Here is a 24,990-nt window from a genome sequence, read left to right as displayed (position 1 = left end):
CCTACAGCTTTATATCAAATAAATGGTCTCAGTGTGTTAATTGGGGCTAGCACAGCAATGGACCCAGGCCGGCAGGAAATACCTTACTCGTAACACACATACTCCTATGTATCTTTCTCCTCCAGTATACTGTGAGTTTTTTTTTCATGCTAGAAGGAATAGGGCATGTTGCAGCTGTCTCTTGGCAGGACAGTGGTCCATCTCGTACTCATGAATGCAACCTCCATGCCTGCCACAGGCTCTTGTTCAGTGGTAACCATGATTGTGTGCTGCAGAGATACCAGGGGCCTCAGCATCTTGGCTGTGCCTGGGGTGCTTTCTTTGAAGAGGAATGGAGCCAAAATCTTCCTCTCTGAAGCTCTAACCATGTGTTCATTCTGTCCTACACCATGCTCTCTTCTTACTAAGCACCATGTGGACATTACGTTACAGCTTCATTGAGGCAAAGGAAAACAGAGCTCTAACCTGACTGAGAAAAGGAAAAAGTGGATGGAGAAAGGTGGAGATTGAAGAGAAAGAAATTGTTTAACCTAATGAAAACAAAATATTCTCAAAAGCACATCCCCAGAGCAAAGTTTCCTTGATAGACCAGCGAACTTTGTTTCTACTTAACTTGCAACAAGAATAAACAGATGGGAGTGTCATACAGAGTCAGATTAATGTGCAATCAGCTGACATCACAGCTAACAAAATTTGTGTACAAACTTGGCCTGGCACACTGGAAGAGGGAGGAAGCCTACAGGGACCCATCAATCTACAGACAGCAGCAAGGACAGACAGCATGAGCACAGCTGGAAAAGTAAGAAAAACATCTTACTGTTAGAAATATATTCTCCTTAATATGCAAAACTTAGAAATAGCATGCACTGAAATACAATGTGAAACTATTTTACAGTACAGCATATGCACTGGGCTACAGTGCAAATAGACTGCTACAAAATATATTTCACAAGAGTGCATAGAATCCAGGTCTGGGGACATCTTCACTTCCTCTTTAACTTTGCCGTAGGGGGAATTTATTCTCAGCCAACTGTGACTATTTTGTTAGGAAGTTTTAAAAAGATCTATTATGGAAAGTTTCTGTTTGTATCAAGATACTAATAGTGTGCTAGTCTTTATAATCCTATATTTTTAGATGAAAACAGCAAAAGTAAGTCTGACCAGAGTATCATAACAGGGTTAGGGTTGACTCAGGGAACTTAGTGAAACAGTCCATGTAAACTTTAGATAAATTTCTGACAAAAAAATGGATTGGTTTCAAAGCATTAGGATCGCCTACAATAAGATTACATAACTATGCAATTTGGATTTGGAAGGCTCACAAAATTTCTAGAAATTCTATACAACAGTCCCTAGCCCTAAGAAAAACTGTCAAAACTATGAATACATACATATGGTACTAAGTTTCCACAAGCTACAGTACTTTGTTCAATGTGTGTTTAGTATCAGGACACACATGCACTCATCATTAATACTGATTTGTGATGTCTCATTCCTTAATTATAAAACCATATGTGCTATATATAAAAAACCATATGTGCTATATATAAAACCATATGGCACAGGTGCCATTTTAGGAGTGGGTAAACTTCCAAAAGCTCACAGTGAGAACTGGGTGTAGGAATGTGCTGAGGCTTCTGCATACACAGTGTGGCGCCATTCATATTGAAATGATGGGTTGAGAGTCACAGAAGGGACCAGGCGTCAGTATTTTTATCTGATTCATATCATGGTTATGAATAAGATTGCTTATTATATCTCAAGGAAATGTAGTTAGGACAAAAGAATGACTGAAAAAGTTAAGTGGAAACCAATTATATCAACCAAACAAGAATTGAGGGGGTCAGGGAATCCCAGGCTCTCAGGTACAAGGTCAATAACAGCACTGTGGTGATCAGTGGTTTGTTTTTATATTGCCTAGAACAGCAAAATAATATTATAGCCAGGTATATTAGAACATCTCTGAAATCATAAACCTTTCTGTTCCAAGTTCAAGGTTGGGCTGGGTTGATTATTAGACTATTGTCTCACAAAGTCAAAGGCTACAGGGTAAATCTGTGAATGAGTACTTGCCTGAATGCACAAAATTCTGGGTTGTGTCCTCGGCACTTCAAAAATAAATTAATAATTATTATTTAAAATTAAACATATATCCAATAATTTTGGTCAAACAACCTCTTTTAGAACAGGACCAGTGACTATCAAGAAAAAAAAATAGTACAAGCATGGCCTGAAAGAGCATACTCCAACTCATCTAGGTGCATTACATTTAGTTAAATTTTCCTCATCTTGGGCTAAGGGTCACCCATTTTTAAGGGTCCTTTAGACATTTGTAAATGAGAAGAGTCTGTTTCTATGAAACAGTGAGTGGCAGATCCCAGGACAGATCTCATGGAGCAGTGATCTCCTCAGAGATGTGATGGTGGATGTCCTTCAGAATATATGTTTTCTTTACTGGTTGATGAATAAAACAGTGGTTGGTGAATAGATGCACAAAGGTAGGTGGGTCTCCGAGATGAGAATTTTGGGAAAGAAAGGCAGAGGGAGCCCACCAAAGGGAGTTGCCATGTAGACCAAAAAGGAGTAGCATTCTCCACGGAGTAAGGCAAGACCATGTAGACATACATAGATTGGTAGTTGCGGGTTAATAATTAAGAGAGAGCTAGTCAATAAAAAGCCAAGCCATCAGTCAACAGCCTAGTAGTTAATACAGCTTCTCTGTGTGTTTATTTTGGGCTGAGGAGGATGGTGGGACAAAGAAAATTCTGCAGCAAAGATGAAGTAATGCTTTATCTACCAGGCAATCAAGTGCAAAGCAGCTGTGCTATGGGAAACTCACAAGCCATTTTCTATAGAGGAGATAGAAGTTGCACCCCCCAAGGCCCATGAAGTTCGCATTAAGGTAACTCCCCCTTTGACCATCTAGGTTTGAAAAACTCAGAAAACATGAGGCCCATCCAAAACTCCATTAACAGCCCCTTTAAGAAGCTTGTCCTCACAATGAATGAATCTGTTACTAATGCAAGCTATTGATAACAACTGCTAAAAGTTTGAAGTGACTAAAATATGTTTAAAATAATCCCTGAAAACAATGTAAATATTTTGTATTTCTAAAGTGCTAAGCATCTTGATTCCAAAAAGCAATTAATATCCAAAAAGCCATTAATATTAGGTAATTTCTACGTGCTTTTTTCTTATTTCTATTTCCATAGCCAGCATGCACTTTTGTATACTGTATAAAATACATATCTCAGGGTCAATTACTCACAAGATGATCATTGATGCTTAAGCTGTTTATTGGGAAAAGATAGGTATAAACACGAGAAAACCTTGGACCTAAGTGGAATATTTGAATTTGGAATCAATGGGGAATGTTAGCCAACTCTTTGAAAGCACAGGTTCAGAACAGTGTGTTAAACCCCACAGTGGCGAACTTCGCTAAGTGAACTGCATGTCTAATTTATAGATGGTGGCCACCGGGGTCTGCCGATCAGACGATCATGTGATTAGTGGAAACTTTGTCACACCTCTTCCTGCAGTTTTAGGCCACGAGGGAGCCGGTATTGTGGAGAGCGTCGGAGAAGGGGTGACTTCTGTGAAACCAGGTACAGAATCCCTTACCCTTGAGGCTTGGGTTTGGTTTGATGCCTAAGAGAGGACGCCTAGGCAGTAGGAGACATGAGAGCTGGCAGAGGGTGACAGAAGGTTCTCTCCCCCTGCTCACCTCATGCCTCAGTCCTGTTACTTTTAAGCATGCCTTTTCCTTTCAGCGTCTATTTATTATATAGTAGATGTCAGGCATCAATTTAGGGTCTCCAATGTGACAATGAGGAAGCATTGTGACCATAAGTGTGGCGTTCAGTCTGCTAACTTCTTCGTTAATATCACTGAGTGCTGCAGACTTTCAAGAACCAACAGACATAAAAAGGGGCAAGGTCAGAACATGCAGGCCCGGGATCTGAGTGCCTACATGTACAGACGCTGTTCTGTGCTGAGGTCAGGGACCCTACTGCTTGCCTCCGTTGCAAGATTCCCCTTGGCAGGTTACCCCACTTGCAGGAAATAGTAGTTTTAACTACATTGCGTCAACACGATGGCTTCCTCTTCTCCCACATGTGCTTCCTTCTTGAATAAAGGAAAATAAAATGTAAGGGGAAACTCCAGGGGGAAAAGCATGGCCAAGGCCTCCGTACTCAAATATTTTATTATCACTGATTGCAGCTGATAGTACTAGATTGCACATTACTTAGCAGGATTTCCATGGTTTTAATTTAAGTTTCACTTTTCAGAGGTAAAGGGTGAGTAACAATAAAACTTCCATGAGTCACATCACATTCATTTCATCTGCGAATCATAACAATCAAGCTATTTATGTGGTTCAATAACAACTGGCACACATGATAGAAAAACGGACTTTATGTTCATCTCCAAGGAGATCACTTCAGCCAGTAGAGTCAGACATCTCTTTCATTCCAAATAATCAGGAGGTAAGAAAAGGACTAGTCTGGCCAGAGTCAAGCTTTTGGAATTGCATTTGGTTGACAAAAACTGATTTACTTAACAAAATGCTTTCTCTATAGCCCCCCCCAAAGTGAAAATTCAATAAAAATTATCTAAAAGAGCAGAGGTCAACTTTTATTTCCAAAGTAAGTTGTCCCTTCTTGTCACACTTTAATTTACTTCCTCCAAAGACAGCTGGGATTATTATTTTAAGTATTCATTAACACTAAGAGGAATACAGTCACTTTGAAATGCCAAACCCTAGGTGATGGAGAAATGAGTATTTGATTAAAGACACATCATTTTCTACTAGAACTCCCAGTTTGACATTTCACAATGATCTGTACTCCAAATCTAGGGGACCCAACCCACCTGCTGGCCTCTTAGGGCACCCCCACACAAGTGTCATAAATACATGAAACATAAAAACCATAGAAATCTTTTTAAAAGTAAAAATTCGCTATTGATGTTCTCATTTTAACTTTATGCTATGATCAACTTTAATTTATCATGAATATAATATATGTTCTATGTTGTGTTTGTTTTATTTTATTTTTATTGTAACTATTAGACAAAATGTCACTCTCTCCAACATCCTATGCTAACATAGTAAGTTGGAAACTTATTGCCACTAAGGTATATATTTATGCTTAGCAGTGAGAATATGCATGTTTGATTAAATTAATATGTATAAGGTCCCCAAGAACAAACAAAGGCACACAACAAGGTTAACTGCTATTGATGGACATCTCCTCTTTCTCTTTGGAGATCTTCAGGCACATATAAACCTGGATGAATAGCAAGGCTGGGAGGTAACGACCCATGAATTATAGTGCGGTCATGTCCTATCACTAGGTGACTTTTCAAAGACACGTGTCTCTACGTGTGGATCTCATGTGCTTGCTTCATTAGTTCCTGGACAGACACTGAAGTCGATTTGTTGTTTCCCTGCAGGTGATAAAGTCATCCCTCTCGTCTCTCCCCAGTGTGGGAAATGCAAGAGTTCTAAGCAACCAGAAAACAACTTGTCTAGAAAAAAAAGGTATGTTTCTAATGTCTTCTTGCACACTTACGCAACACACTGCTTTTATTCTGTCTCATGACTTGTTGTGCCTGTGTTTTAACATCCAATATGGTAGACGCTCAGGGACCATGCTGGACGGCACCACCAGGTTTACCTGCAGAGGAAAGCCAATCCATAACTTCCTGGGCACCAGCACGTTCTCGCAGTACACTGTGGTAGATGAGATAGCAGTGGCTAAAATCGACGGAGCTGCACCACTCGAGAAAGTCTGCCTCATCGGCTGTGGGTTCTCAACCGGCTATGGCTCTGCTGTCAAAGTCGCCAAGGTAAGATGAACTGTGGCCTATGAATAAGCCCATGCATACTGGAGGACCAGAAGGGCAGCAATTGCTCAAGGAATCGAGCGTGTTTTTGTAGAAGAGAAATAAGCCTCTCCAACTCCAGTGAGAAATCACTTCACACACTCAAGAAATTCTCTATAATAGTATGGACCCAGTCTGAATAGTTCAAAGAGAAACTGTTCTCTCATAGAAATTATGTGAGACATATAGATCTTGAGCCGTAGCATGTTGTCTGCTATGCTCTGTTATGTCTCAGTCCCAAGATTCACTTTGAGCAACTAAAGGTGTTTTAAAGAGTCAGAAACTGTCAGATTTGGTCATCTGGGACATATGGTAGGTTGATAAAGTGGTGATGCCATCATTATTATCTCTAAAGAGAGCCCAAGTTAGAAAAGCATGGCAAAGGAGACTTTTATTTTTATTTTTTGAAACAATCTTACTTTACATATCACTCCCAGTTCGCACTCCCTAGCATCTTCCCAAGCCCCCCACTGACCCCCCACCATCCCACACCTCATCCACTCCCCATGGAGGGTCAGGCCTTCCATGGGGATCATCCAAGTCTGTCACATCATTTCAGGGAAGGCCTAGGTGCTCCCCCATGCCTCTGTGCTGAGAGAGTATTCCATCAGAGGGAATGTGCTCCCCAACGTCCACTAGTGCACTAGGAATACATACCAATCCACAATCAGAGGCCCTATAGATTGACCAGGCCTCCTACTGGCACTCACACTCACAGGGCTTGGTTAGGATGAACGTTGGTTTTTTAAAAATATACACCAACACTGTTACTGAAAACCAAATTGCCTCAATGGTGGAACTTTCCTATAAAGAAACCCAGGCTTAGTGATGAACCAGGACTTAGTGGCCCTGTGACCTGTGCAGACTCTCTGAACTGCCTGATGTCCCTTGAAAGAACACCTGGATGAGGCGTGACCTTTAACAGCCAGCTGTGGCCAGGGGTGTCTTCTTTGTCAAGAGGATTGTCAACAAACCTTAACAGAAACATTTTCCCAGAAAACCTAGACTTTAATTGTACTAGAGGTACATCTTTCCCTACAGTTTCTGACACAGCTACTTACTGGACTACCTATGATAATGTTAAAGACATTAATCCTTTAGCTAAACTCTACTTTTTCTGACATATTATTTCCTAAGCAAGTTGTCAGCAGAGCCTTTAAAACATTGGTCTATTACTCTAGGATTCTCCTATGATATTTTCACCGGTATAAGGTGTTGATTAAATTATGAATATAAAATTAAGACCAAAAGGAATTTAAATGCATAATGAAAATTATGCTGATAGTGATTTAAGAGAAAATAAATGTTTCACATTCAATAAATACATTCTATGTTTATTTTCAATATCACCACCATATTTTAGATCTGGGAACACATATAGTCACTCATTCTATAGTTGGAAAGACACAACACTCTGTTGTAGCAGTCATGATAGATTCTGTTAGGTACTGATTCAGTCAGAGCAATTAGTTTGCTCTCTCCTAGCCTCACTCCATAGACCTGGACCAGGCCCACCACTGAGTGGGTCCTAAAAGACATAAGAGAGTTTAGCAGAGCATTTCTTATATTCAATACCTCATCCCTGTTCTTCCCTACTGACAAAACTACACAGTTATGCACACATACATGTATGCAAGCACACACTCACTAAAGGTGATGATTTTAGGCAATAATTTTTAAAAATAGTTTTCTTCCCAGTGGTTGCAACATCTAGCATTGGCTTTGATTTTATGAATGTAACTCCCCTAAGATGAAGCTATTTACCTAAATTTTTGTTGCTTGCTGTTAGTAAAGGAAAGACTAGAACTTTTCTCAAAGTGTGTGCTGAGTCTGAAACAAGAGTACATTATGGCAATCAGTTCTACAACAATCAAAGGACTTGCTTTTTTCTAGGCAAGGTAGAACGTAGTGATGTACCCCATAGTATTTAAGAATGTGTGAAGGATGAATTTTACAATAGACACCACTAAGAGAAAATTTGTTTTCGTACTTTTCATTTGCTTCTTTAAAGAACTCTAGCCCCTCTCTCCAGTAAGATAAGACCACGTGGAAACACTTGGAGTAATGGAAATGGGTTAATAGTTAAGACAGAACTAACCGATAAGAAACTAGTAACTAGCCAACAGAATTATAGCAACAATAACAAAAAAAAAAAAAAAAAAAAAGACTTCTGATCCATGATCTGATCCATGATTTTAAAACTGAAACTGTGAGCAGAATAATTGGTGAAATGGGATTAATGGCACCCCTGTATAAAGAGTATTTGAAATAATAAACAAAGAGTAAAAAGACCATTGTAATGATTTAGCAAGAAAATACAAATACTAAACTTTACAGATAAAAAAAGAAAATTTTAAATGAATAGGAAGGTATGTTGTTTTGTGATATAGGATATAATTTTATATCATTTCATTTCCCTGAACACCAACAATAAAGTCACTATATGCTCAAAGATTTAAAAAAAAAATGCCCATAGAAGCAGGAGGGAGGGCCTAGTCCCTACACCAAATGTCTTGACAGAATTAGATTACTCCTGAAGGAAGGCATCAGCCTACATGTGGAGTGGGTGGGGGAATGGGATAGGAGGGTGGTCCTGGGGCATGGGAGGGTAGGAGAGAGGGAGGGAAGAAGGGACTTGGAGGGACCTGGGATTGATATGTAAAATAAGAATAAATAAATAAATAAATAAATAAATAAATAAATAAATAAATAAATTGCCGTTAAAATCCCATAAAGATTACATTGGCTCATGCTGGATTTCCTTAAAGTTTCATATCCACCTTCCTGTTGCTTTAAGCCACAAATGACTTCTTAATGCTTTCCAGCCTTCTTCTGCTCTAATTACCCTGCTTGTGACAACTGACAAGGACTTCTTGATGGAAAGGTAGCTTGATTACACTGCAATCTCCTGGAGTAACCTTGACCAATTATTTCATTTATACAAATTGCGTTTTTGTAGTGTAAGATGCCATTGTGTGGCTCTTAAAGATTAATGTCATTTCTGTGTCGATTTCAAAAATCATCCAGTCCAGCTGGTGTCAACTGTGGTTTCCCATTGGAATAGGAATGGGGTTGCTCCTGCAGATAATCCGACTAATTGGTAGATAGGAGGAAACCTCTCCAGTTATGGCTAATATTTCATAAAATTTGAGGTCCAATGATGCTCCACTTTGAGCAACTATGACCAGAAGAGGTTTCACCAGCAGATGGAATGAAGTCTGGGTAGCCATGAGAGAGGACAAAGTAGGTGCCTGTGCACCCTGGAGCACTTTCTACCAATCGCTGTTCCATCCATCTTTGTATTTTCTGAAAACACAGGTGACCCCAGGATCCAGCTGTGCTGTGTTTGGCCTTGGAGGGGGTCGGTCTGTCTGTCATCATTGGCTGTAAAACAGCTGGAGCAGCCAGGATCATTGCTGTGGACATCAACAAAGACAAGTTTGCAAAGGCCAAAGAACTGGGTGCAACCGAGTGCATCAACCCTCTAGATTACAACAAACCCATTGAGGAGGTGCTCCAGGAAATGACCGATGGAGGGGTGGACTTTTCCTTTGAAGTAATCGGTCGGCTGGACACCATGGTATGTACTGTGGCATGCCTTGAGATCTGTCCATCTGTCATCTATTATATTCCCTGGACAGCAAAATAGAAATCTTATTTAGAAATCTATTTTTGAGAAGTAATTTTCCATCTCCTGTTTCTTAATTCAGATTTATTTTTTGTTGTTGTGTGTTTGTTTCTTTTAGGAGAAAACCATTTTTAAATGAAAAAAACGTAAGCATTACATCTCAAATATCAGCATATTTAACAACATGAAGTAAATTGTAAACAGAAATAGCTTCCCTAACTGGTACTGTGAACACTGGCTAATTAAAATTTTAAAATATTAGAGTTATTGTTTTAAGCTGGGAGAACTGTGGACAGAAGTCTCCTATCAAACACTTCATTATACAGATGTTTCTAAAATTCCCGCATGTCAACTGAAAGTGCTAGAAAAAACAGCAAATATCACACGACAGAAAAAGAGGCATTAAAGATGTATGTTTTTTCATGGGTTTGACTACATTACTAAACATAAAGTCATTACTGTTTAACTGAAAAAGGTTTTTTACAAAATGCATATTTAAAAATTAACATTTTTATTAAATCAAGTTAAAAAATGTTCCTTGTATAAGAGTCAACAAGAATATTAAGAAAATCAAAATATACTCTTTTTTTCAATATATGTATATATTAGCAGAAAACAACTCCAGAGATTTTCTTTTGCGTTTAGTTATATTAAAGAAAGCATAACAGTGTGTCTTAGCATGGAACATCAGGAATTCACTCTTCATCTTACACTCTGTGGCTTAGCCTCCTCTACAATACTTATACCAGAGACTAAGAACAAACTTGGTTTTAAATAAACAGTAGTTGGTAATATCTATGGTAATCACCTATGCATTATTTTCAAAAAATAACTAATGAGCTCCATATAACAAATTGTACAGGTGTAATAATAGCCAACTATACCACTTACCATTTGAATTACTGTTAAAAAAATTTCAGTAACATAGAAAATCTTAATCAAATGAGATAAGTACTTCAATCCCATTTTGCTTGCCCTTATTAAAACTCTTAAAGAAATTCAATATATAATCTGACAAGCTCTAGGCAAAGAAATATATATGTGTGTGTGTGTGTATTAATGCATGCAAAAGTATATGTACATATCCACATACATCTTCAACTTTGGATTATTAAAAAACCAAGTTAAGGGTAATATATCATCACTGAATGAAAGATTCATCAGCTATTGGGAAATACTAAGCACAAAGAACTGTCATACAACTCATGGTAAGATTACAAATTTTCAAGCTAGAGTGAAATAAAAAACTATCCACCAAAGAAAATGTTTTTTCTCTTCTTTTGTTATGTTCATCTAACAACAAAAGAAGAAATATTTGTACAATATGCTTTCAAAGTCAAAATTATTATAGACATGTCACAGGTCTTCCAAAATATAAAACATTACATAAATGCATTTTTCTTGTCGTTGAATTCCTCAGCTAGAATTCTACACTTTTAAAAATCTCTTTGGAATATCCCTTTCTGCAGCTCTGACAAATGGCTCAGGTTTATTATTTTTATAGGAATCACATCTTTCAGAATTTGCAACTATTACTGTTCTAATAAAGTACTGTCACCTCTGACTAAAGTAAATAGAAGGAACTGCATCAAAAAATAAACAACTTAATGAAACATTCAAAATATGTAATATAAAGAAGAAAAAAAGAACAAGAACTCCCTTTACATCACATAAGAAAACACAACCTTTTTCTGCTGTTAAAGCAACTGTGAGGAAATGGATTAGTGTGGCCCATCTTTATGTTCAATTAAAAAGCTAATACAGTTATGATTTTAATAATATGCACAGCAAATGGCTGAAACAGTGACTTCATGTTGTGTTCCCCTTAAAGATAGCACTTGTGATTGGAGATGTCATTCTTTAAATATGTTTATCTTATTGGTTAATGAATAAAGCACTGTTGGCCAATAGGAAAGCATGATAAGTGGGACTAGGAGATAAGGAGGATTCAAGGAAGTAGTAGGGAGGAGTCAACATGGAGAGACCAGAGAAACCAGAGGTCCTGCCCCACTCTCCGGTAAGATGAGACCATGTGGAAATACTTAGATTAATAGAAATGGGTTAATACATAAGACAGAGCTAGCCAATAAGAAACAAGTAACTGGCCTACAGCATTTATACCTAATACAGGGTTTCTGAGTGCTACTTGGTGCTGGCACAGCAGGACAAGACCAGCAGCAGGCGGAAATCCTTAGTCATTATACAATTGTAGATACAAGGATGCAGAGAAGTGCACACATCAGATGTTTAACTGAAAAAACTTTTACAGAAGTTTGATATTGTGTTTCAAACATTCTCCACAATCAAAGTGATGCTTTTGATTTAGATTCTATCATATACCCTAATTGAAGAGATATACATTTGTTAGGCATGTTTATAATCTACATGGGCTTTGTGCATATAACATACTTACTTACCATGGACGCACTTACCACGTAGAAAGCACTCAGTTAAGGTGGGCTGGGTGTGATGATAAGAAATATTATTGCTAAAATTTCACTCCTTGCTCTTTTGAAATACACATAATGTTACTTTCAAATATTGTAAATGCCATCAATTGCTAGAGAATACTTCCCCAGTTACATCTCACCCAACAAGAGATCTCTAAAATTCTAGATAAATGATCGTTAGAGACCTAACAGATCACCATTACTGGGGCTCTCTGGAAAGCCTTGACAGAGATCGTTATAGTGAATGGCTATGGTACCCTGAGAAGGACCTTCTTTTCAGTGTTGAACTGAGACAAGATACCATAGATGATAGAAGATCCATGAGAAGATAGCATCTCCTCTTTGGACAGAGAGTCCTTCTAAGCTGAGGGTTCTGGCTTTTCCCAGGGACATAACTCTTCTGTGATTCACTCTCTGTTTTCCCTATTTGCTCATCTTAAACTGGCTTGTCAGTTGATTTGAAGATCCAAAATTCTGATACCCACATGTTATAAAGACATCTGGTTTTCTAAAAGTCAAAATCAAAAGATCAGTCGTCAGGTACCTTGTAGGATTCTGAATCATTTTCTATTATTGAACATTTTAAAAAACGAACTAAGAGATTAAAACTTCCTGGATGTCTACAGACAACAGAATAACATCAAATCAATGCATACTTTGGAGGCAAAACCAACTAATGCATGCCTGTTCTTTATATGAGCACCAGAGTAGGGACTTGGCAAATGGATAAGAGCTTGGCAAATGGATAAGAGAGAACTTTTCATGTTCACATCATTACATCTTCATCATCAAAATTTCTGGCTCAGAGTGCAAGCTTCAAAATTATAATAAATCAACAAGTGAAAAGAGAATTAGCCTATTCATGCATTACCTGAGAGTAATGTGATAAGGAAACAATATTCTCCTTGTTAACCCCAAACTTTCCATGCTCATAATGAGAATTGCTTCTTTATTAGTTTGCAGGAAGAATTAAACATGAATTCATTCATTCACTCTTTTATTCAAAAATGTTTTCTGCAATTCCTTCATATGCCATGAAACTGTGTATTGTGAGTAGACACCACAAGAGAATCTACTTTAAATATTGCTTTTATTTCAGATGTCTGCCCTGTTAAGCTGCCATGCAGCTTATGGTGTAAGTGTCATTGTGGGGGTACCTCCTAACGCCCAAAACCTCTCGGTGAACCCCATGTTGCTGTTGCTGGGTCGCACCTGGAAAGGAGCAATATTTGGTGGTATGTATTTATAGCTAAGATCAAGTTCTGCTTGTCTTCTGTCAGGGTGGACATGTGGATGTGTTTGGAGGTCACAGGACATTTGATGTCCTTACTTGGGAGCCATCTGTCTTGTTCTTTGAGACAGGGGGCCACAGTGGCCCGAGGCTCACAGTCAGGTTAGATGTCCTGGCCAGCCAGTCCCAGGAATCTACCAGTTCTTCTCTCCAGACCTGGAATTACAAGCTCCCCCAGCACTGAATCATCTTTTTATATTTACTATGTTTTCTCTGTTTGTTTTTTTTTTTATTCTAAAGATCATACTCCCCTCCTGTGGCAACCCCTCCCTCTGCCTCTTACAAGCCCACTCCCAAACTATTCCAGAGAACTGAAGTTATTGAAATGAACTCTTAAAGTTATACCAGGGATTCTGAAGTATAGAACTTCACAGTTGGTGGCTTTTGATGGGGTAGAGGTGGGAAGGGACTTTGACCACACTACAGTGAGTGTAGGGCAACACAAATTGAACTTGGTATATTTTTCCCTTGGGAGAGGCCACAAGTATGGCAGGGTGTGAACCCAAGAGGACTGGGGGAGATATTGTAATCAGAGTGCATTATGTAAAATTCCCAGATAATCAATAAAGATATTATGCCAGAAAACAAACAAACAAAGGACTTTATTAACTAAGCCATTTCTCCTCAGGTTTATGGTTCAAATTCTCAATTTCTTCCCTTTTATACATAAACGTTCAGATATTAGAAGACAACATGTTTTAAAAACTTGAAAATCACTGTTCTCTCTACACCAAGAACTGATTCATGAAATCCCAAGACAGGCTTCCCTGTCCCCACAAACCAGCCTGCTTCCTCTTGTGTTTTTGAGGGGCCCCAAAATGCCTCATAGGATGCAGAAAACCCAAGGCAGAGTTTAATCCTATGCTACCTGAATCTGGCAGCCCCCTTCCTCTGAATACAAACATCTGCAATGTAATTTCCCTTGGAAGAACTAATAAGTGGCCCTCATTGGCCAGAGGCCCTGTGTGTCAGGTGACATCATGAGAATGTTGGTGCAGGGCAGGAGGAGTTGGAGCCTCTGGACTTCTGCACTTTTAGGACCTTTGGTGCCTTGGGATGTCTCCTGTCTAACTCCCCGGCCTGCAGTGACTACATCTCACAGTGATGCTGCTCTCCTTCCAGGGTATAAGAGTAAAGATGCCATCCCCAAACTTGTGGCTGACTTTATGGCTAAGAAGATTCCACTGGAACCATTAATCACCCATGTTTTACCTTTTGAAAACATAAATGAAGCATTTGATCTGCTTCACGCAGGAAAGAGGCAAGCTTTAACAATATATTTATAGGGGGTTGGTGGGGAAAAATATTTTAATGACAGGGGATATGGATAACAGAAAATAAGGAGGGTTGGCATAGGGGCAAATATGGGCTTCTGTCACCAATTCAGGCTCTACGCACAGATGTGTGAGTTTGGGCAATTTTGAAACCTAAGCGTCAGTTTTCACATTTCTAAAATGGACGAAATATGATGATAGCCTACCTTATAGTGCTGCTGTTTAGGATGAAGTTTCTAGGCTGCAGAGACACACACATTCAGCTGACCTGAACATGGGGCAGCTCATGGACCCCAGACTGGTAGCTAGGAAACCAGCATTGGACCACTCAGACCCCCCTGAATTTGGATCTCAGTTGAAGGGCTTGGGCAATTTATGGTTATTCTGACAGTGGAACCAGGAAGTGTCCCTGGTGCACAAAAGGGGTTGGGAGCACATTCCCCATGGAGGGATACCAGTGACAGGAGATGTAAATATGTTTCTCACACTGGTTAATCAATAAAGTACTGTTGGCTAATGAAAGAAGGAAAGGCGGGATGAGGAGACAAGGAGGATTCGAGGGAATAGTAGGGACGAGTCAGCATGTAGAGATTAGAAAGTGCAGAACGCTGGCCCTACTCTCCGGTAAGATGAGACATGTGGAAACATTCAGATTAATAGAAATGAGTTAATTTTTAAGACATAGCTAGCCAATAAGAAACTAGTAACTGGCCAACAGAATTATATCTAATCCAGTGTCTCTGTGTGTTCATTGGGGCTGGAACCGCAGTGTGTTCAGGCTGGCAGGAAAAACCTACTCTTAACATATGGCGCCCAATGTGGGGGCACAAACCTATGACCCTGAGATTAAGAGTCCCATGAAGAATTATCACACCATAACACTCCAGGAAAGGATTGTTCATAGCTTCACACAGTAGCATACCATCTACTGTAGTCTTCAAATCGAATGGAGTATCCAATCCGCATCTTGTTTAGGTATTGTGTTTATATAACTCAGTTAGAAATGTAATGTATAATTTAGTGCAGATTTTAGACAATTACCTATAATAGTCAAAACTTATAGTTAAGTTAGTTAGGATTTCTAGATAATAGAGATATATTTGAGATAAATAGGCATTCTTCAAACTGTTCAGAGACCTACAGGATATGGCATTTAAAATGGTTTAGGGTTTTTCTTGACCGTGAGACATAACTGTTCCTGGCAAAACCACCTGCATCAGAAAGAAGGATGGACATTAAAGAAAACATTATAGAGTTTGCCTCCAATATGGCAAGACTAGCCATTTGGACTAGATACTTCTCCTCTCTAGACTGTTAGACTTTATGTTGTATAAACTGGAGTGAGGACCCACAGGAAAGTCACTGCTACAGAGTTCCTGCTTCATGAAAGAGTCTACCAGACAGTCTGCAGGACACAGAGAAAAATGACTGTCAACCTGCCAATACAGATGGACAGTTTAAAGTTTCCTAATTTGATGAGAAGTCTGCCAAACATACTATGGCTATAGGCTAAAGATGGAATATTACAGAAGAACTTCAAGTGACGGATCAGGCAAGATGTCTCTGTCATTTCTAGTTTATATATTATCCTTCTGTGGTCTTTGAGGGAGTTGAAGACAAATAGTTATGGTTATACTTTTCCTTAGTTAAAATTAAAGATATGTTACATAGACTTTAGACACACAAAGATAGGATAGATGATGGAATATTGTCTTCAAATCTTGCTAAATGTTAATGGACGAACTATTATTAACTGTGATTCTTACTTGATAAGTGTTGTGCTATATATTTTGCTTTGTTGAAGTTAAAACCCTTCTTTTTATTTAGACAGAAAAGAGGAGATGATGGGAGATGTCATTCTGTATATGTTTCTCATACTGGTTAATTAATAAAGCACTGTTGGTCAATATGAAAGCAAGATATGCAGGACTAGGAGACAAGGAGGATTCGAGGAAGTAGTAGGGAGGAGTCAGCATGTAGAGACTAGAGAAAGCAGAATGGCAGCCCCACTCTCTGGTAAGATGAGTTAATGTGGAAACATTTAGATTAAGGGAAATTGGTTAATAATTAAGACAGAGCTAGCCAATGAGAAAATATTAACTGGCCAACAGAATTATATCTAATCCAGTATCTCTGTGTGTTAATTGGGGCTGGCGCCATGGTGTGTCCAGTCTGGCAGGAAAAACCTACTCATAACATACTAGCTTATCCTAGAGGCAGGAGAGAGGGCCTAGAAAGTAGTCCAAATGACTTGACAGATTTTGATGGTCCCTCCTGGATGGCCGAACCCTCCCTATGGATTAAGTGGGGAATGGCATGGGAGGGAGGGGGTCGAAGGGAATGGGAGAATGGGAGGAAGAGGGAACTGGGATCAATATGTAAAATAATAAGAATATGAATATATATGAATAATAAGAATCTGAATATATATATACATATATATATATATGTATATATATATATTCCATCGGTCCTGGAAAAAAAAAAAAACCAAAGGAAAAAAAAAGAATAAAGTTTAAATGAAAGAAGACCTAAAAAAATTTCAGCAAACTCCGTGGCAAGCAGCAAGAATAAATGCCTGTCATTGCCCACTGTGACATTTCTTACACTAGGCTTGCAGGCTTTTCCTTATTTAAGAATGCTAACTATGAACCAAAATATAAATGACAGTCATAGTAAGATGTTCTGTGTGAGTTTAGAGCTGGAGAAAAGGCAAGAGAGATCTGAAAAGGTAGATTGCCCATTTATGGACTTGACTTTGACCACAGGGACAGGCATGGAATAGTTGGGAACCTGGATGGATTTTCACTGAGACTTATGATACATGCTTTATTCACTCACATGGGGACTGTGAGTCATGAGAATGTGCAAATGACATCTTATGTTTCTTATTTCAGTATCCGCACTGTCCTGATGTTCTGAGACCATAGTGACTCCTTCCTACTGCTGACACCTCCACTCCACTGAATCACAGCACCAGTCACATCACAGCGTTGATTTTGTTCCTCAGAAGGACTGACAATAAAGTACTCATGCAAGCATTCCACGTGAAACTGGATTTTCTATGAAAGTGTTTTCAACCCTAAGCGAGAGCTATCACACCTCAGCTGGGGAACTGGTGGGTACCAGCCTTCCTTCTGATTTGAAGGACCTAGGTCATTTTTCCTATTGGGGACAGTACATCTTGTGACATCTTGCATGCTTTTCTCTCTGGAATCCACAGTCACAGGAACTCAGTGGAGCAGAGAGATCTTTCTGTGCAGGTACACACAGGATCTGTGAGCTTAGCCTTCCAACCACACTTTCCACTGTCTGTACTTTATTCCTCATGAAATATGTGAGGATCGGGTAAAAGCGCAGCATGTCAGGGAACATGGAACTGCTATCTTAAATAAGAGCAAGTCTGAAATTCTGACTCATCACTTCCAATAATAATAGTATGTGATAGATGGGCTGCAAGTTATACTTGTGGTGTTTAACAAACAGGTTGCTATAGGATTAGAGAGTTCCAAGAATGCTAATCCAGACATGAAGAAAACACAAATTGATTGGACTTTGTTATATAAAATAAATTTAAAAAAAACACAAATTGATATTTGGTAATTTCCTATGTGCACTTATCATTCATTTTGTTACCGATGCTGTTATAACTATACTGAGAATTCCCTTTAAATGTTAAAGTAACAACTTCATTCCAATAGATTTCAATTTCTAACTGTATTCAAGAGGGAGAATAAAAGGAGAAAATGGTCAGATAAGAAGGATAATAAAATGGGGGAGGTTACATGGGGTCAAATGCTCTTCTGAGGAGATCTATGTGCACTTGTATGAACAGGTATGTGTACTTTTGTAGCTGTATGTGCAGTTTTATAAACAGGTGTGTGTACTTTTGGACATGTATGTGCCCTTGTGTGAACAAGTTTGTAGACCCTGCATATCTATTTGCAGTTTTTAAACATGTATGTTGACTTTGTAGATGTGTATGCACTTGTATATGTGAGTTCACACACACACACACACACACAATTCCAAGAACCTCTTTCCAACATCCAAGCCACATGCAAATTTTCCATTGGTGCTGGGGATCTGAATTCAAGTCCTAATTCTTACACAGTTAAAACTTTACAAACTGAGCTCTCTCCACAGCCCATTACCAGCTAATTATCATCTAAATATGGTATTTAAGAACACTTTTCACCCAGATGCTGGTAAAAAACATATCAAGCTGCCTTAAGGTATTATAAGAAAAAGTAAACAAAGAGATTCATAGTTGGTTGTAAAGACGAATAACAATGTCACATAGTGATGTCACATTGCAGGAAAGGGCCAAGAAGACTTTGGGAAATAACGTTAGAAATGAAGTTTTCTTCTGAGCTTCAGAAAAACTGCAACAGTATGAAAACTAAAGGGAGATAAACCCTCAGCAGCAGAAAGGAAGAGACAAGTGATGAGACCTAGTAATTAGGTTTGGCAATGTAATTGATACATTTAAATACATGTACATTTTTCAAATGGAATTGTCTGTACCAAATCCAGAACTAAGAACCAAAGAGACTACTACTAAGTTGACTGACATCTACTCTTTGTTGTTCTTTGAGGTGGGGACAGATATCTCTGGCCTCACTTGAAAATGGAGCTGCTCTGACCTTATTTTGATAACTTAAAAGTTGTTGGTTGAATCCTGTATTTATGGGACTATTCAAACTGCAGATAAATAATTTTACATTTATCCAGAATATGGAACACTTCGAACATAAGATCTTCACTATGTTGTGGTTTAAATGGATTAGCAGATAGCATTGTGCCATCATTCTTCTGTGCATTCCCACAAGTCAAGCTCCTTTCCCAAGAGACTTCCCTACCTCTACCTATTGTCTCCTTACTCTCTGACCGAGGAAGATTTTTCTTACAAATTATCCATGTTTACACATAAAAGTTGAATTTATAGAGATCAAAACTTGAAACATAAAGACAACTGCAAGGGATTAATTTTATGAAACATTGTTTTTCAAGTTCACAGCAGTTTTTTGTTTCCATTTGTAAAATGTACCACACAGTAATGGTTACAGAGCACAACTGTTTATTGCTTTATGGTGTTATAGGTCAAGAAAAACATTTATCTCTCACCATTCTACACACTAGCTTCAAGATACCATCAGAACTCATGTCTGCCTAGCTCTAGCTTCCTGGCCTGCACATAAATGCTTTCTCTTCCTACGTTTCTTAGCCTAGGGATCAGTTGTCCTCACACATTTGTAAGAGTACCACTCCACTCAGGAGTGCTGGAGATCTTCCCGAAGATCTCAACCTCAAAAACCATCATGCTGCATATTAGGCATCAACATAAGTATCTGGGCACCACACAACCACATTACTATAGCACTGTATGTGAGGAAATCTTTGCTATCAAGTTTGAAGTCTATTACAAAATATGATTAATAACAACCTGAGTGCCTTGCCTTTGAGTGTCTTTCATTGAAACATGATGCAACTCAATTCTCACTATGAGGAGAATGGTTTAAATAGGTTATGAAAATAAATATACATATATGTTTATATATATATACATATATATATATATATCTCTCGCGAATAATTATATAAATATATATTTTTCCAACCTAGAATCTACTCATTAGATCTGAGTTGGTGTTCACAGTGTGGTTGTAACACAGGTGGCTGCATGAGTAGTGAAACAACATAATAGAAGTGACAGACGTAGGGGTGTGGGGGAACAAGAAAATGTTCAGAGTTTGAAAGTATATTGCTTTGAATTGATTATTTGCCAATCTGTGATGTACTCAAAGTGGGAGATTCAATAGTTTTAAAAACTGCCTTTGTATAACACTACTAGTTGAATTCTGACACAAATGCAGATTTTACTATAAACAACAAACTCAACCAGATGATGTAGCACATAGCTGTTATTCCAGGACTCAGAAGGTGAAGACAAAAGGGTCCCAGATTTGAGACAATGCTGGACTATATAGCAAGACCCTATCTCACAAAAACAAGAGAGGGAAAAAAGACAGAGGAAGAAAAAGGAGGGTCAGGAACAACAACAAATCTGCAAAAAAAATATTTGTTAACATATGTGATGGGTAAAGAATTACACTCTCTAGTATCCACATGTTCCCTTATTTAGGAAAAATTCAATACAATATACAATAACAGAAACTTCCAGAAGAGAAATCTGAGTCTAAGAAGCATATGACATGGTTCTAAGACTTAGCAATGATCAACTACAAAATACGTACAGGGCTATCTCTCTACTAACACTATGTCTCGTGTTCCCCATAGTCATATTAATCTTCGCGGTTCCTGGCAGCCACATAGCAATATTTATTAAAATGTAAAATCATACATGTCTATTACCCCAACAATATTACACTTGGGAAATAAGGCATCTGTGTAAAAAGATAAAAGGACAAAGATCTCCTCTTGTAAAGAGGAATCCTTGGCTATTTTAACTAGAACAATAAAGAATTCTAACTTCATATCTAGAAGTACGTCAATCTACAAACAGAACAAACTGCATCAAGTAGGATGCTTCCGCAACCATACATGGCCAGGTTCAGAATAATGTGCCCTATGATCCAATCTTTGTGACAGTCAATATCAAAAGTAAAAAAAAAAAAAATCCCAGTTATTCCCATGCAACTTTGCATTCCTATTAAGAAAGAGATGTTCAGGGCAGGGTGAGTCCCATAGGGACCTAGTTTGAAAATAGTGAAGGTACTGAAGGGAACTTCCTAAGTGCAACTGTTGGGTTTCATCTGCTACAGAGGGACTTGTGAGTAGAACACTTACCAACACCTCATAAAGAAAGTGCAGAAGAACAAAATGAAAGTTTCAAATGCCAACTGGAATAAATTTGGTACATTGTAACTGCTGTTGTCAGTGGATTCAGTGAATTTCTGTTTTCTTTCTTTTTGGCTTTGTATTGCTGTTTTTAATCCTTGGGCCAAATAATCATCATAATAATACTAACTGCCCCAGATGTTTAAAATGTCAGAGGTAATTGTCAAAAATATTTTGTCTGTGTATCATATTACTCAGAATTATAAATCTGTTCTTCTCACTGGATCAATTCAGGAATCTAAGCCTATATAATCTTAGTGGTGTCAGCTCCTGGGTCCCAGAAGGGAAGGCTCTAGGCACTGAGAAGACAACACCATGAACATGAAAACACAGGAAAGGGAAGCAGCTTCTGCAGATGCTCCCAGGTGCCCCTTCTACTGATGCTCTGGGACAGGATCAAGGCAACCAGGAAATGTAATTCTACCAAAGATAAAGAGCCCAACATAAAATGTTCATTTAGTGTATGCATTACCATTGCTTTACTTGTTTGTGTGCTCCAAGGTCTAACACACACTGGCCTTTAATTTGCTAATTTCCTGCTTTTCATTCACTAGGACTAAGACTACACTTGTGCCTGACAGTGACACCATCCAGCACTAAGTCTTCCTTGACAGAAAGTTCCAAGCTGACAGAACTAACTTGATATAACTTAACTACCTCCAGCACTGGTATGGCTGTGGACTACTTTAATGCTATCACCAAAAAGCACAACACAATAAAATAGTGACTAAATGCTTGTGACTCTGTGGTTCTGAAAGCCCTAGTGTTAGAAATCCAAAGGTTGGAGACAGTGCCATTTGTAAGATTTGGTAGAATCCAGTGGAAATTACAGTCTGTAGCTGAAACTGAGGCAATCAAAGGCCACCTTAAACAATGACAGAATACTTAAGTACTTACTGTTCTGTTAAGTAATTGCTAAATGATTTGAAAGTGGCAATCACTTTGGTTTTGTATCAAGTTACAGTAATGTGGGAGTTGGCAGCTGAGGAAAACAAGTGAAATATTTTGTGTAAGATCACATGAAATGTACCATAATACTGACTTACCACTTTCTATCTTATTTTAAGTAGGGTATACATACGGATTTCTTTTATTATTACAGTTTCTTGTTTTTTACTTAGTCACTTATTGGAAAATATGAGGCATTAGGAGAATTTGTCTAATACCCTGAATCACATGCTATATGAAAATACTAGAGTCCTGATCCACAGCCTGGAAGAATTCATCCAAGCAAGCAATTCTTAAGGTATTCACTTTGATAACAAATATTGAGAAATTGCCCTTTCAGTGGAAGCAAAACAGAGAACATGAAAGTCATGCTTTTGGAAGGCTTGGTTCTGATTCACCCCATACCTGGTCTGCACAGTCCCACAGCAGGGACTCTAGCTACCTTCACTGTACCTAGCATCAAACTAGACCTCTATAGTCTCAGACTGAGTGTGTTGTTCACTGTTGTGTTAAAGTAAATATCCTGGGATGCCTTGTCTGGGATCTGAGTAGATGGAGAGGAAAGTGTGGAATAAAGAATTAATGGTTAAAGACAGAGCAGTCCAACACACCTCAGGACTTGGCATTTCTTTTGAGTAGACTCAAGCTTCAAGAAAGCAAACACCAGCAGAGTAACAGTAAAGTGTTGCTTTGCACATAAATAGTTCAAAAGTATTTCCCATTAAATGTTCAAATAAGTGTAAATAATAGAAAAAAGATGGAGCCTGGGGCTCTTCATATTACCATATCACCGTCTCTCCCATAGCTTGGATATATAAGGAATGTAACACTGAATGATGGGTGAAATCCAAGCTGGGGGACTCTGAGCTTTGTGTCTCTATGATAACTTAATCTTTAATTTACTTCCACACCAACTTTCCACATAAATACACTCATTTTAATTGTACACCTCAATGAACCTCGACCACAATACTATTCACCATCCACAAACAAGACACACAGTGTTCCGACCACTCCCTCCTAGAAGTTCCCTTGTAGCCCCTTGTGGTTCATCTGCCTACGTAGGCTTCCAATACAATCTAGATCTGCCTTCTTCTCTCAGGCTGCTTTATGTAATCTATAATTTGGTTGCCTTATTGAACCATATTTGTGTGGGTGTGTGTGTTGAGAGAGAGAGGCAGAAACAGAGAGAGAGAGAGAGAAAGGGAGGGAGAACAACTTGTAGGGGTCTGGTCTCTCTTCTCTACATGTGGGTCCCATGGACTTAGCTTGGGTTGTAAATATTGGTAGCAAGCTCTTTTACCCACTGATCCAGCTTGCTGAGCCTATTCTATAATTTTACATGAAGCCCTTCTACTCTACCCCACCCTACTGCCTAACCCTGGGTCTTACCTCCATAGCTTTAGTTATGCAGGTTCAACAATAGTTTGACAGTATTACATGAAACTTCTAGAAATAATCATAAGCTCTCCACTATACAACAATATTTTTCAGATATGAAGTGTTTACTAGAATCCCACTGTATATATTTTAAAAAAATTATACCTGCCTCAGAGAATGTGCATGTCATTTGCAATAATCACTGTAAGTACTCCACACATGTTTTCATTGTTTATTAAAAAAAAACAAGATAGCAAGGCTAATTTCTAATGTAATTGAACCACTTTGACTTTTATCAGCGCGGGATGTGAACTCCAGCCTCATACCTCAGCAAATCTCAATTACGTCATCTATTAGAAAGGCGAATTCGTGAGAGGGAGGTCCGGCCACAGCTGGGCACAGCATCAGAAGGAGGTTTGAGCTACAGGCTTGAGCAACACAAGTGAGCAGCCCAAATCCCAGCCCAGAAGCAGTGTCACAGAAAGGACCGAGCTTTAGGCCCACAGAAGTGTAAAGAGAGCCACGAAGCTCAGATCCAGGAGCAGCATCAGAGCCCATACGCAGAATCAGAGGATGGCCTGAGCTTCAGGCCTGGGGCAGTGTCAAGAGAGCCATGAGCCTCAAAACCATGAGCAGTGTCAGAGGGAGGTCCTGGTCTCAACCCCCGGAGTGAGGAGTGATCACCGGGTGAAGCGAAAGCAGTGCATTTTAGCAGTAGCTTCCAGAAACTACCACAATAAGTTCTTATGGGAAAGATCACCTATGTCCCAGCCAGCATCCACTGCCATTTCTCGGTGGGAGATACATTGACTCAGCCCATCTACACCTGCAACCGGAGGAGAATCCACCTGAGCTGTAGCCCCACCCGTGCAACAAGGAGTGACAAACTGAGCCTGGGGCCCACTTCCACCAGGAGGATCGTTCTCCAGAAGCTCTGCTCTACTTGTCTCTGGAGGAGCAGTCAACACAGCCACAGCTCCCAACTTTACCAATTGCAGAAAGAGAGAACCCCTGAATTAGAAGCTCCACTTATAATGATTCGAGGAAGAGATGGGTAAACAAAAAGGTAAGAACACGCTCAACAATATAAAGAACAATATGGCACCACTAGGAACTAGTGTTGCTACAACAGTAAGACTGGAACATTTCAAAACAGATGAAGTAGAAGAAAACGACTTTAAAAATAAATTTATGAAGGTTATTGGGGCCCTTAAAGAGGAAATGAAAATTTCTCTTGAGGAAATGGAAGCACAGACAAACAATAAAATTGGA

At 38.9% G+C, this 24,990-nt stretch overlaps 1 protein-coding gene across 2 annotated transcripts in view; it reads left to right on the top strand.

The window, feature by feature from the left end:
• The window catches only part of LOC127222937 (alcohol dehydrogenase 6-like), a 214,805-nt gene that overhangs the window by 39,960 nt on the left and 149,855 nt on the right, over positions 1–24,990 (top strand). Inside the window, exons 1-3 of one of the 2 annotated variants that reach the window (XM_051185407.1) lie at positions 733–799; positions 2,801–2,902; positions 3,467–3,605. In XM_051185407.1, the coding sequence (XP_051041364.1) occupies positions 782–799; positions 2,801–2,902; positions 3,467–3,605 (259 nt within the window). In that variant the 5' untranslated portion in view covers positions 733–781. Of the gene's footprint in view, positions 1–732; positions 800–2,800; positions 2,903–3,466; positions 3,606–24,990 lie in introns of those variants that run through there. The other variant, XM_051185409.1, reaches the window with a different exon arrangement.

This window comes from Phodopus roborovskii, unplaced genomic scaffold (assembly GCF_943737965.1).
Source record: "Phodopus roborovskii unplaced genomic scaffold, PHOROB, whole genome shotgun sequence".
In the NCBI taxonomy this organism is placed as follows: domain Eukaryota; kingdom Metazoa; phylum Chordata; class Mammalia; order Rodentia; family Cricetidae; genus Phodopus; species Phodopus roborovskii.
This window is presented reverse-complemented; position numbering and strand designations above follow the sequence as displayed.